This window comes from Ciconia boyciana, chromosome 1 (genome assembly GCF_034638445.1).
Source record: "Ciconia boyciana chromosome 1, ASM3463844v1, whole genome shotgun sequence".
NCBI lineage: Eukaryota > Metazoa > Chordata > Aves > Ciconiiformes > Ciconiidae > Ciconia > Ciconia boyciana.
The window spans coordinates 95,177,891-95,191,305 of NC_132934.1; the positions used below are offsets into that span (position 1 = coordinate 95,177,891).

A 13,415-nucleotide genomic window follows, 5' to 3' on the forward strand; every position below is an offset into this window, starting at 1 on the left:
TGAGACCCCACCTGGAGTACTGCGTCCAGCTCTGGAGTCTTCAGCACAGGAAGGACATGGACCTGTTGGAGCGGGCCCAGAGGAGGGCCACAAAAATGATCTGAGGGCTGGAGCACCTCTCCTACGAGGACAGGCTGAGAGAGTTGGGGTTGTTCAGCCTGGAGAAGAGAAGGCTGCGGGGAGACCTTATAGCAGCATTCCAGTACTTAAAGGGGGCCTATAGGAAAGATGGAGACAGACTGTTTAGCAAGGCCTGTTGTGACAGGACAAGGAGCAATGGTTTTAAACTAAGGGAGGGCAGATTTAGACTGGATTTAAGAAAGGAATGTTTTACAATGAGGGTGGTGAGGCACTGGAACAGGTTGCCCAGAGAGGTAGTGGAAGCCCCATCCCTGGAAACATTCAAGGTCAGGTTGGACGGGGCTCTGAGCAACCTGATCTAGTTGAAGATGTCCCTGCTCTTGCAGGGGGGTTGGACTAGATGACCTGGAAAGGTCCCTTCCAATCCAAAGCATTCTATGATTCTGTAATTCTATACTGGATGTGTGAAACAGCATAGCATAACAGCCTTCTTCAAAGGCAGCAGTTTCTCTGATATCTGCTATCCATACCTACTTTTCTGTTTGCCTCATGAAGGTTCATCAGACAATGGAAGAGTTGGCTTTGTCCTGTACCAAAATGACAAACTCTTCCAGTCAAGGATTTATCAGAGTCACAGTAGTTTCTCTAAACAAGTTGTCTCTGGCAACATTGATGGTGGAAGAACCAGAGGTGTTGAAATAGCCTTCAGTCCCAAGGTAAGCCTCTGTAAGAAATGCCATGTTCAGTTTGAACCAGGGCTGCCCTTGCCCTACTACCTGTCTTCAGGACTTAGGGAAAAAGACTCAAGCAGAGGGTGTTTTTTTTTTGCATACTGCCTTGATTTCTGGCAATAAGCAGTTGAGAGAGTTTGTGGGATGTATAGGTGATATAAGTGAAGGGTATTTAGATAACATGGCATAGAAAACAGTTTTCAACTTTTGTATTTAATACCTGATGTTACTGACTCAGTACTGCTAAACCAGGATGTTTGCAAGCAAAACTGTATTCCATAAAAAGTTATAGATATACCAGAGTGGATTTGTCCTAGGGTAGATTAGTCCTAAATCAAGAATGAAAAAGCCAGGTCCCTGGAGGACAAATTTTCTTTCCAAAGACTATCAAAATTTTTTGAAAATAAGAAAAAGTCATCATGACTGGCATAGCCCAATACACCTACCAATGTGGAGAGTGTTCATTTTTCATACTATCTTTTAACTCCTGCTTCCAGTTAAAATCATTGTGTGCTTTGGTTTGACTTCCTCCCCCAGGAAGTGATTCCAGATGTTACTGCTTTCTTGCAGGAAATGCTCTATGTGAGTGCCCATTTGCCCAAATAACCGAATTTTTAGATAATATGTACTCATGTTTAGCATGGTTTCTCCAGAAAACAGTAGTTGGCTTCTTCTTACAATATTTAACAAAGGTTTTAAGGTCAAATACCTGCATATGATAGATCAGTAATCATCATCATGGATCCATACAGTTAAGTGATCTGGGAAACACATGTCATTTCTAAGGAAATCAGTAAAACAAACTTATACTTTATTTTTTTACTCCTACTTTTATTCCTCATTTTTAATTGAACTACCTAGTATTGTGAATATTTGCTTTCACTACTCATTTGCACTTCAAGCTGCTCGTTGCTTATTAAAAAGCAGTTCTAATTGCAGTACCCTGCAGAAGTATGTTGTCCAAAAATGACTGCATGCAGTTTGACATATGACTGCACGAGCACTGCCATGCTGCAGGAGGGGAGCGGATGGTTCACAACATTTACCATTGTTTGCTTCCTGTTACAGTGTGGATTCAGCTCCGGTTGGCAGGAATTTAATGCTACTAATATCTGAAAGCTGTTGTTTGGCTTACGCAGAATTCATTTGGCAGTTGTTTAATGCCTAGTCAATATGTACCTGAACCGTAACTACCTGAATAATTCACATAAATGGGTAATTTCATTGGCAATCTGGACTGAGAAAGGCACACAAAGTAAGTTCAAAATGCCAAATTATGCTGCTATTGATATCTTTCATAAGGTTTACCTGAAACCCTGTAAATCCCTTAGTAGCTGTCAGCTCCCCTTTCAGAGGTTAATTGTCAGTACATGCCATTTGCTGGTGCATATCTGTTTATGTTTCTGTAGCCATTTTTTCTCCTTGCAATCCCAATCCATAGTACAACACATCTGAACTGCAGCTGCATGATCATGCCTGTGTCTTTTGGGACTATACCGTTAACGACTGGAGCACCGCCGGCTGTGCAAAAGGAAGAGACCAGTTCTTGAGATGCAGGTGTAATCACACTACTAATTTTGCTGTCCTGATGGTATGGAGTTGTCCTTTCTTGAATGGGAAGAGTTTGGGGTTTTTTCTTTAGTTTGGTTGTTTTCAACTGTAAGACCAGCATGCCAATGTAAGGGCGTAGGTGCGCTGAGCTAGAAGGCACAGGAGTTTAAGATGTCCCCACGTATTTGTTTCTGACCTACGTCAGAGCTGGCAAATTGGGACCTGTGAGTTGTCCCCAGGCTGCTGGAAAGCCAAACGTATTGGCGAGTCCTGGCTTCCTCTGACACAAATTGTGGCTGCACCCACCTGCCTTTGCACCCCAGCAGCAGGGAAGTGCTGGCGCAATTCATTCCCCTTGCTCAGCTGTGGTAGCCTCCAGGTCTGCACCTCCAGTGCTGCAGCTGGTAGCTAAATGAGTGTATGTCTAAACCCTGAAGTGCCCCAAGACAAACAGCAGAGTAGCTTGGGACCTGTCTTAGCTGTGGCAATGTCTTCTGTTGGGTAAATAACTCAAAGAACTTAGCATTAACTACTTCCTTTGCTTATATGTTTGTAAAAAGCAATCACTCTGTAAATATTAAGCCTGCTGCCATTTAGTTTTATATATTGTCCTCTTGTACTAGCAAGACTATTTAGGAATGACTGTCTCTCTCTGACATTCGTTATTCTTTCAGTATTTGTTTCAGCTTCTCTAAACAAAACACTCCCTGGGTAAAATCACATACCTGTGGTCATTGACTTCAGGAGTGCCAGGATTTCAGAGTTTCTTTTTATTCTGTCTTCCTAGAACAATGTTTCCATATTTGTAATATTTATTTGTTTCTGTGTTTCCCTTTATCTTATGCATGGCCTTATTGCATAAAATGACTATATTCTAAGAGAAGATTCCCATCCATTTATGCAAAGACAATAGTATGTTCTGTTTCACTGAATACGTTTACATTTACTTGCTGCTTTTTTGTCACTATACAAAGGAGGACTGGTTTTGATTTGTAGTTCTTTACAACATCTTAACCGTAGACCTTATAAAATCATAGAATACAATCACAGAATCATTTAGGTTGGAAAAGACCTTTAAGATAATTGAGTCCAACCATTAACCTAACACTACCAAGTCCACCACTAAACCATGTCCCTAAGCACCGTATCTACATGCCTTTTAAATACCCACATGGATGGTGACTCAACCACTTCCCTGGGCAGCCTGTTTCAATGCCTGATAACCCTTTCGGTGAATAAATTTTTCCTAATATCCAATCTGAACCTCCCCTGGCGCAACTTGATGCCATTTCCTCTCGTCCTATCACTTGTTACCTGAGAGAAGAGACCGACCCCTGAGAGAAGAGACTGACTTTTGGTCGACTGTCGACCAAAAGTCCTCAGAAGTCAAAATTCAGAATGCACATCCATACGAAAAGTTAAAGTTACTCTCTCCAGTCTGTGTCACCTTGCCTTTTTCTATAATTTAATCTGCTATTTTGCTAAATATTTGATTAACAATATTAAGTCTCTTTTTGGAGTTCTTCACAAGCTTCTCTAGTTTTGAGGTCCAGAATAATTTGTGTGAGCTGAAAATTTTGTCAGTGGCTACCAACAGTCATAACTTTACTGAAATGTTTTCATTTCTATGTGCAACTAGAAACACACATTTTAGAATGAAAATTATCTCTTCTCATCTTATACCTGATACAATTTGTTTTCTAGGCCTTTCAGATAAAATATAAATATGCAAAGCCTTTGGAGTACATTTCTTACATTGGTGTTGGATTGTCCATTGCTGGTCTGGTCATTACCATTTTGTTTCAAATATTCACTAGGTAAGAGTGAAGATGTAAAACTGCAAGTATTTCACACTAAGTTACAATATTTTGCTCTGTATATTGTTTGAGGAAAACAAAGACAGTACCCAATTTAGAACATATTGCAATATTATTGATCAGCAAATAATATTAAAAAAAAAGAGCTAATCATGTAGCATAGCTTGGGAAGTAAGTGTGGCTTACTGGTTACAGTGAAGATACAACATGTCTCAGCCATGCCACTCACCTAGATGAAACTTTAACCTTTCTGTTAATGTTAATCTTTTAATGTGAGGATATCTATATATATGATTATTATTCAATAAATCCACCTTCAAAAATGTGAGATTTGAAAAGAAGTGATATAACAGGGTATGGAAAAGCCCAGTCTGGTAAAAGGCCAAGCCTTTTGTAGGAAACACTGGGCATGGCTGCTGACAAGAAAAATCTTCCCATCGCTTTGACAGGGCAGCTCACCAGCTGTAAGATCATAAAGCAGGCAGCACGTGCTACCGAGGATTTTACCATGTGGTCCCATCATCATGTCTAAAAATTTGATCTCCAGGTTATGTTCCAGAGTGACATTTGTCCCATCTACACGGGGTAAAGGCAGCCTGCCATTTCTGTTGCATTTCATGTCCCCCGCTGCCCTGCTGACACCTCTGTTACTACCCTGGCCAGGCAGTTGACCACACAGACCCAGCGATGTATATTGCTGTGTTGATCCATGCTACACATTGAGGTGTTTAGTTCATTACTCTCACTTAATATTAGGCTTTTAAAATGCATAACAGTATTCCACCACCAGTATGACCCGTATTTTATTTTCCTGTATGCCCTATACCCTGGTATTACCAGTTACCAATATGCCTGTTACGTTGGTGTCTTCATTTAAGGCTAGTCATTTCAGCCCACTGTCTTACCACTTAGACTTTTAGCATTCATATAGAAGCATATATATCACTCCTCAGGTCCTCTTCTTGCTATCTTATTTAAATGTTACTCTGCTTTCTGTTGCCTATTTGATAGTTTCTATACTCTGTTGCCTTCTGTTTATAAAATGTCTGTAGAGAACAGATGATTTCGAAGCACCATTATTATACTGCAATGTAGGTCATGTACACTGCTTGTGCTACAGTTTTATTGTGAGTGACTTAATTCAAATACAATTGCAGCAAACTTGCTTGATGGACGTGCCTGTGATTAATGGTGTCATGTGATTTCCCCTTGAACAAGGAGCAAAGTCATGCCAACAGAGTTGGAGTTATTGTAGATGAATACATGTTTCTCATCCTGCTTGCACTAATGTAGATTTGGAGCAATTCCATCAAGGTCAATGTATTTAAGACTGTAGGAGCTTCCAGACTCTGCCTTTTAAATGCATTTATAAGACAGCATTTGCAAGTGGAGGTCTATTATTCTCTTGTACCTTGAAGAGTGCTTAGAAATACTTGTCATAAGCTATTCCACCTCTTAACACTGAAGAAAACGATTCTAAAAAGAGCAGAGTGGAAAAAAGAAAATGCGTCCCAACTGCTGTTGGAAAGGGCCCAGTCCTAAAAGGTGCTGGGTATTCTCTGTTCTAGTTGAAATCAGACAAAACTGTTGGATTTGATAAGTTGTCTGAGAGTAATGATGATGTAGAATTCTGCAAACAAGTTATTGCTTTGTCTTCTGTCTGTATTAAAGACTGCACACTCTAGCTTGCTTTTAATATCAACAGAAATGAAGAAATATTTTACAATTTTTCTTATTTTGCTCTACTTTTTCCTCCTAAATGTATTCCTACCAATAGGAAAACTCGAAGGTCATCTGTAACGTGGATGTTAGTGAGTCTCTGTTTCTCTATGCTCATTTTTAACATCATCTTCATCTCTGGAATTGAAAACCAAAATGCCAGGAATCACAGCAGCAATACCACCAGCTACTACCAGCAATACCTTCCTTATGATACCGCCAGTAACACCTTACTCACATCTGACGTGGTGGATCCTCCTGCAGACTCCTGGTGCACAGTTGTGGCTGTCCTACTGCACTATTTTTTGCTGGCTACATTTATGTGGACAGCACTCAATTCTGCACAGTTGTATTTACTGCTGCTTAGAGCCATGAAGCCCCTGCCTGGACACTTCCTGGTAACCATGTCAGTAATTGGATGGGGTAAGATTTAAAGTAATATATATGGCAACTCTTACCAAAGTATCAGTACATAGTACGTTCCGGGAGGGTTGTAAAGATAGTAGATTGGTAGAGAGCAATTATAATCAATCAGTATCTCTCTGGTTTAGCCCCACATGATTTAATAAATAATCTCCTGTTACTACTCACGCTACTGGTATAAGCTGAGCTCGTTTTCATTGTCCTGATGTGGCACTGAAACTTATAGCTTGTTCACTAGCACAGCAACATAGGTCTGTTGCATGCAGGAGAAATTTTCACAGTAATCAAGGCATTCAACAATCTGTTTCTGTCCACTAAGTAAAAAGACTTTCAGATATGGTGATTACATATATGGACTCAAAATTCTTCATTTAGATATCTCTGAGATTCCTCATGACCTCAGCCAGAGCCTTGCATGCATCCAAAGGCAAGGACTGACTGACATTATTTGTTACTTATTATTTATTAATAAGCAAAGAGCACATTCTTAAGACAGTACTGCAGTTAGCAGCAACACTACAAGCTGAAAGGGAACTACTTGGAGGACTGAAGAATGCAGACATATGCCCACTAGGTAAAGTAAAAATTTCAACCTCCTTCAAGAAACTCTTCAAATACAGCGTACAGTGATACCTGCCTTTTCCACGTTGTGTATTCAGCTTGTGTGATGTGTTGTTTCCAATGGCATCTACCAAGCAGTTTTAGATCCTGATTGTTTTATTATTATGTTTTGCATTTGGGTGGAGGTAGAGGCAATTCCTCTAAAACTTTTAGAATTTGGACTGCACGTGCAAGCCAGAAAATGTTCAGTGAAAGCTACCTGGCTACGCGTCACTGTGCTCCATGTATATTTGCATGATAGCACAGCATTAGGTTCTTCACTGTGTCCTGTCACTAGTTACACATCTGAAATAGCATGATTCTGACTCACTGCTTTTCAGACCTACTTTGAGAGCACAGCAAATACTTGGCAGTCTGGAAGATCACTAGTAGGTCTGAAGGAGGGAGAGAACAGGAAAAGACTTTAAGAAGCATGCTTATTTCCCAGACAAAAACTCGTGGGGGGGGCTCCTTCCCATGAGACATGCCACTTAGACTTTTCCAACAGGTAGGCAGGAGACATGGAAGACAGGAAGCGAAGCAAAGGCATTGAGGAGGCAACCCCACATTGCCATGCTTCTCGGAGGGCAAATGTTACCCTCTGCATCAAGCTGGTATGAAATGTAATAGTGCTTGGTGCAGAATTTTTCTCAAATTACATTCCCACTGCTGACAAGAGGGTAGGATTGCACAGCTGTGATGAGGGAGTCAGTACAGCATGGGAAAGAGTTCGTTCTATCACCATTGGCGTTGTCTTTGGAAACTGTGTTGAAGCTCTGGCATGGCAAAAGTCAGCAAGTCATGGACATGAGCTGTCCTCAGAAAAATAGTGCTCACAAGCCTCAGTCCTGCCTTTTCTCTAGGCTATCAAAAATCCACTTACCTTACTGCAAGGCAGATGAAACGGAGCTCTTAAAATCTATGGATTTTAGGAGGCAAGAGGCTATTTGTGTGGAAGGGAGATAAGGTACGCGTATGCAACTGAACAATAAATTGCTAATGTCTCTCCTATTAATTAGGAATCCCTGCTGTAGTAGTTGCAATAACACTTGGAGCTACTTACAGAGAAGGAAAAGCTTTACATTACCGGCAGGAAGAATTGTAAGTTCATGTATTATTACAATACTTGCTCTCTCACACCTTTTGTGATGGCTTATTATTAATACAATTCTAGATTTATCGTTGGTATACTATTTTGTGTATCTATACTTAAAAGAAAACAAATCTCTTTACTCAAGCTAAGCATTCACTATAAGGAATTGCAGTTTCTCCTCACTAAGGATTTAGGGTACTGGATCCACATCTGCCTTGAATTGTCCTGCAAGATCCCCTGTGACTTTAAATGGAAGCTGTAGATGCTCTTAGCCTAACTGAAATTCAAGGCCTTCATTTAAGTGCATAACTGCATTTCAGTACCTAAACTCAATCCCCCCATTTATTTAAAATCTTTCTGGCCAACATAACTATATCCCTATTTACCCCATGTTTTTGGTATCTGCATTCGAGTGCCCACATACCAAAGCAGGCTATCAGGCTTACAATGTACCTTGGTGACAGTGGGTGATACAGAACAAAGGTAGACTTCTTTCAGAAATGTAAACACAAATCCCCTTCCACATGGTGGCCATCTCATGATACTCATTTAAGGAGTGCTGACTTCCAACTTGAGATTATTTGGCAATGAAAAAAAGAGGTAAAGATTATTGCAGGATAACCCTGTCCTTGTGAAGTTGCCCCTGTTTTTGTTTCAACCTTCGTCCCTTAGGTCTCCCCTATTACTCTTTAGCTCTATTATAATATATACTCCAAAGATAAACTCGCATGTGATGGCCAGATATCTATTTGGTTAGTTATATTGCACCTTATTATATTTCCCTCTGCAGTTTGTTTGATAAATCATTTTGTATTCCCCAGAGAAAGAGAAGCATGATTGAAAGCCCTCAGTTTTCAAGGGATAGTTGCCTTTCAGGGAGAGGTTAACGTGACCTAGAAAGTTCTATGAGATCTTTCAGGATGAAAAGTGGAATATTATTTTGGTTTGGTATTCTGAATAATATGTCTAATAAATCTTTTGAAATGGCCTCTCTTTATATTAAAAGTTGCTGGCTTGCAGCACTGGATCAAAATCAGAATTTCAGCATGCAAAAGCCCATGTTGTGGTCATTCCTTTTGCCAGTAGCACTCATACTCCTGTTTAACATCATCATCTTCATCAAGATCACAGTCTCTGTGATATGGAAGAAGAATGAGAATTTGACAAGGTGAGACGGCATAGGACTCCTCAGATCTTTCAGCAAATGTATTCCTTGATCTCTTGGCACCAGCTCAGACTTTCTTGTCACAAACCCAGATTTTTGACAAAATCTTTTGCTTCCAAGAAAAGCAAATATATACAAGAAAAGCAAAAGTATACTTAAAGCAGTCAGAAAATGAATTCCATTGTTGCAATGGGTCAGAGTTTGTGCAAGTGCATATCAATGAACACTTTTCAGGCTTTTGCTCCCCTTTTTTTTTGGTTGCAGTGTCACTCAACTTGACTTCAATGAAGGTTATCCCCGATTTAAATCAATATAAGTGAAAGCAGAGCTGGGTCCAGCCAAATGAGAATTATTAATTTCTCAGCACAACTGAATGTCAGGCCAGTTCTCTAGCAGCTTTGAAGCAGATTTACTTGCTCAATTTTACATCAACACTCCATATATTGTCACAGGCTGCGTGTCACAAACTCTGCAGTGTACATTGTATTATTTAAAAGGGAATTGCTTTAATTTTTATTAATCCCACAGAACTGATCTGTCAAACAAAACTTTGCACCATTTCTTCATTCCTTTTATGTACAATTTTCATGGTTGGCACAAACCTAAATACTTTATCTCTGACTTTTCTTGGGCTTGACAGAAATTGGATATCCAAACTTCATTGGCAGCTTATTCTTATATTGAAAATTGAGCACGTTTAGATTGAAGTTACAAGCATTCTAAAAAGCTTATAATAGCTAACATATTATTTTTCAATGCTTCGTGTTGCCTTGGTAAACCTCACTTTTTTTGTTAAAGAAAGATACAGCTAAGCTACATATTCCAAACACAGATTATGCTGATAAGCTTGGATAGGTTTATTTTTCTGGATTTCTTCTCTGGATGATACCTCAAACATATGTACAGAGGTGTGTGTTCTCAATGCACCTGAAGAACACCTCTTTGCACTACAGCCCTGAATAAATAACATAGAAAGTTTAAAACTCAAAAGATATTAAATGGTATAGAGAAAGATTTAATAACTTTTTGGGGTGTGTTTCTAGGAATAAAAAGGATTCCTTTATGAAAAAGATGATTGGCACTATCTCTATAGTTGTATTGCTCGGAATCACCTGGACAATAGGCTACTTCATGTTAATAAGTCATGAAGAAACAAGTCTGGTTTTCAGCTATCTGTTCTGCCTTTTGAATGCTACCCAGGTAAAGTATTTAGCAATTTTGAGACTAATAGTTGAGATAATGGAAAAAAAGATGTCGAATTTATTTGTTCTATAGCTTGGTATAGTCTGGGAACTTGTTGGAAAGCAGTTATAGGGATCCAGAATTTTTGTTCAGAAAGGGATGCTATCCTTCTTGTCTGTCACTCATAACACTTTTTCCATTGTGCAAATCAATGTGGGATCTTATTTCAAGGTCATCACTGAAAAGACGTTCCTGTCTGAGCGGCTTCTCTTAACCAAATCATATATAAAATTATATTCAGAGTCAATATCAGCAAAAAACTTCCGCATCAGCTGTGGGAGAGTACCAGGAAAGTAACTAGAGCTTCATGGCTTCACAATGATTCTGGATAAAAGCCTATAGGAAAGCACCTGCCTCTTTTTCTCCTGTGACCTTGCTGGATTCTTGGCTTTATATTCATATAAGGCATATGAAGTACTTGGAGTAATGGATCCTTCATTATTACACCATTGAATTTTTCTACAAAACAGCTAACTGGACCTATGTGAAAATCCCCTTATCCCTAAATATTAAGTTGTTTACTATCAGTTTGGTGTACTGAAAACTGAGGGCCTGTACACCAGTGGGGATCAGATCTGCAAACTCTCCGCACAAAAAGTCCTGAAATGATTATTACTATACTGATGGATGGATTATACCCGTGATTTAAAACTGAAATAATGAACAGAGATAGAACACAGATCCACCTGTTTAAAAGCATGAGCCCTTTTTCTTTTTTGAACCCAGGACACTCCTGATTAATGCTTGAAATGAGAATTTAGAAGGACCAGAATAGAAATTTCAAAGTCCTGCTTCCCTCTGTGTGCATCTGCTTGAATTGCCGATAGGGCACACCAGCCACATTTAATGCTTATGGCATGCTCAAGCAGGTCTTACCTTCATACTATCCAGCAGAAGGTAATAATACGATTGTAAGACATGCTAGCTAATCCATTACAATGTGCAAATGAGGCAACTATAGTTGCAAATCCATAGTCACATGGAATAATTTTCCTATTGAAAGTACTTCTTGTATTTCAAGGTATTAATGTCATTGTTCGTGGTTACTGAAAATTGTTTTGTGGTTATTTTTCAAGTCAAATAATATCGACTAATCTTTTCTGGTTTTATCAGCAAAATATTAACTCCGCACTTTCATTTACTCTACAGGGACTTCAGATTTGTATTCTGTACACTTTCAGATCATCAGTCTTCAAGAAAAAAGTTTCCGAAATGTTTCCTGTTTTTTGGGTGTCAGAGGTACCACTGCACCTGCATTCAAAAACTTACTATGTTTCAAAATCACAGCCTGCAAAACATTCACAGGAAACTTTCAGATCAACCCAGACTTTTTTGGAGAATATTTCCTTGTCTACCTTCCCTAACTGGAGTTAGAAACCTGTTAATATGTGAAATATAATCTTGCATTTTTCATGGTTTATGTAGATCTCACAGGTATCTTGAATGACAGACATGTAACTCCAACTGCAGGTAGCTCAAAACAGATCATAAGCCAAGACCACCAGGAGTCAAAAGCAGGACCACATGCTAGCAAGACTGTGCAACTGTTAAGCAGCAATGCAGTGCTAGATCCTCTTGATACTACTTGTACTGCATGTCACTGAGGAAGGTCTTTGAAAGGAGTTGAGATTATTGTAGTTTTACATTATAGTACAGACATCTAGAAGTTGCTCTATTTTATGCCCTGCTCATTTTTCAGGCCTGTTGAACATGTTTACTTAGCCTATGCACTGTAGCTCTCCTCTCCCTTTTGTAAGAACAATTTCAATTTAATTAGAAACCAAAAGGTAAATCAGCAAACAGCACAGTTCTTGGCTCTGGGTCCAAATTCTACTTACTACTTCTGTAATATGTTGGCTTGGTCTTTACAGAAGAAAATCTGTATCTTGCAATGGTCTTTTAAATTTCACAGCTAAAACTTCTTTATTATAAATTGTAATTAGACAAAATATTCTCTTTCCATATGAGAAAACAAAAAAAAAGTTAGATGCTTGAAGAAACAGGCTAGGAAAGAAATTCGTTATAAATATGTAACACAGGTCCTACACACATCACCCCCAGCATTAGCCTGTGATAGGAAGCATGTTCGCTTTCGGAGGCGGATGGGTGTTACCAGAATAGCAGCTGGAGTGCTTCAGTCAGCACTCTGCTCTGAACTGACTTTGGGCTGCAGCTTTCTCTCTGTCTCTCTGTCCATTGGCCTTACGGTGAGCTTGGAAGAGGGGCCCCTTGACCTAGGCGTTAAGAGTTTGGTTTCTAAACTTAGGCTATAAGAAAATATAAACCCTCCCCCCTCTCCATCCACCTTTTATTAATATTATCCAGTACAAAAAAGTTGAAATCAGTGTCAAAGGGAGAGGGGAGAAGAGTTTCTGGCTGTTGAAGTGAGGAGTAAGGGAAGAGGAGAGTACCTTGACAGAAGGAAGCATATGGTGGCTTGAGAACAACCGGTGTGTGAAGTGCAAGCAGCTCTTCCCACTTCATGACTCTGAGCAAAGCGGTAAGGCCCACTGTAGTGGGTTCTTGTCTAAGGAATCAGAGTAGTTATACTGACTCATCCCATTCTCTCCTGTGTGAGAAAAAAGCCTGAGAAATTAAGACAGGTAATTTTAAAAAATCTTCTTTATTCTGTTCTCTGAACAAATATATTTGTATGTTTTGTCATCTCTGCTTTTAATAAAACAGGAACACCATTTGAATTTTAAATAATCTGGTTTAAGAAGAGTGGTCAGATTTACCACCTCTCTCGTTTTTTTCTGAAAATGAATGTGCTGTGTTTTGAAAACTTCCAAGCTGCTCCAAATAAGGTCATGGGCATGATCAAATGTGATGGCTGGGATAGCACCTCTGAGTACACTGGGCATCGTACATGAGACTTTCTGAAATGTTTTCATAGAAGTGTTTCAGTGGTCCAGAGTTCTCCGTATCTTAGAAACCTGTGCTGTCTCTATGAAGTAGAAAATAAATGTTCTCTAGCACTGATAAGCCTCCAA

General features: G+C 39.4%; 1 protein-coding gene across 1 annotated transcript in view; it reads left to right on the plus strand.

Moving 5' to 3' along the window:
* ADGRG7 (adhesion G protein-coupled receptor G7) overlaps nt 1–11,796 on the plus strand; it is a 28,417-nt gene extending 16,621 nt beyond the window's left edge. Inside the window, exons 9-16 of the mRNA XM_072851998.1 lie at nt 637–797; nt 2,254–2,403; nt 4,068–4,180; nt 5,958–6,322; nt 7,942–8,023; nt 9,022–9,183; nt 10,224–10,380; nt 11,572–11,796. Of these exons, the coding sequence (XP_072708099.1) occupies nt 637–797; nt 2,254–2,403; nt 4,068–4,180; nt 5,958–6,322; nt 7,942–8,023; nt 9,022–9,183; nt 10,224–10,380; nt 11,572–11,796 (1,415 nt within the window). The remainder of the gene's footprint in view (nt 1–636; nt 798–2,253; nt 2,404–4,067; nt 4,181–5,957; nt 6,323–7,941; nt 8,024–9,021; nt 9,184–10,223; nt 10,381–11,571) is intronic.
* The last annotated feature ends 1,619 nt before the right edge of the window (nt 11,797–13,415 follow it).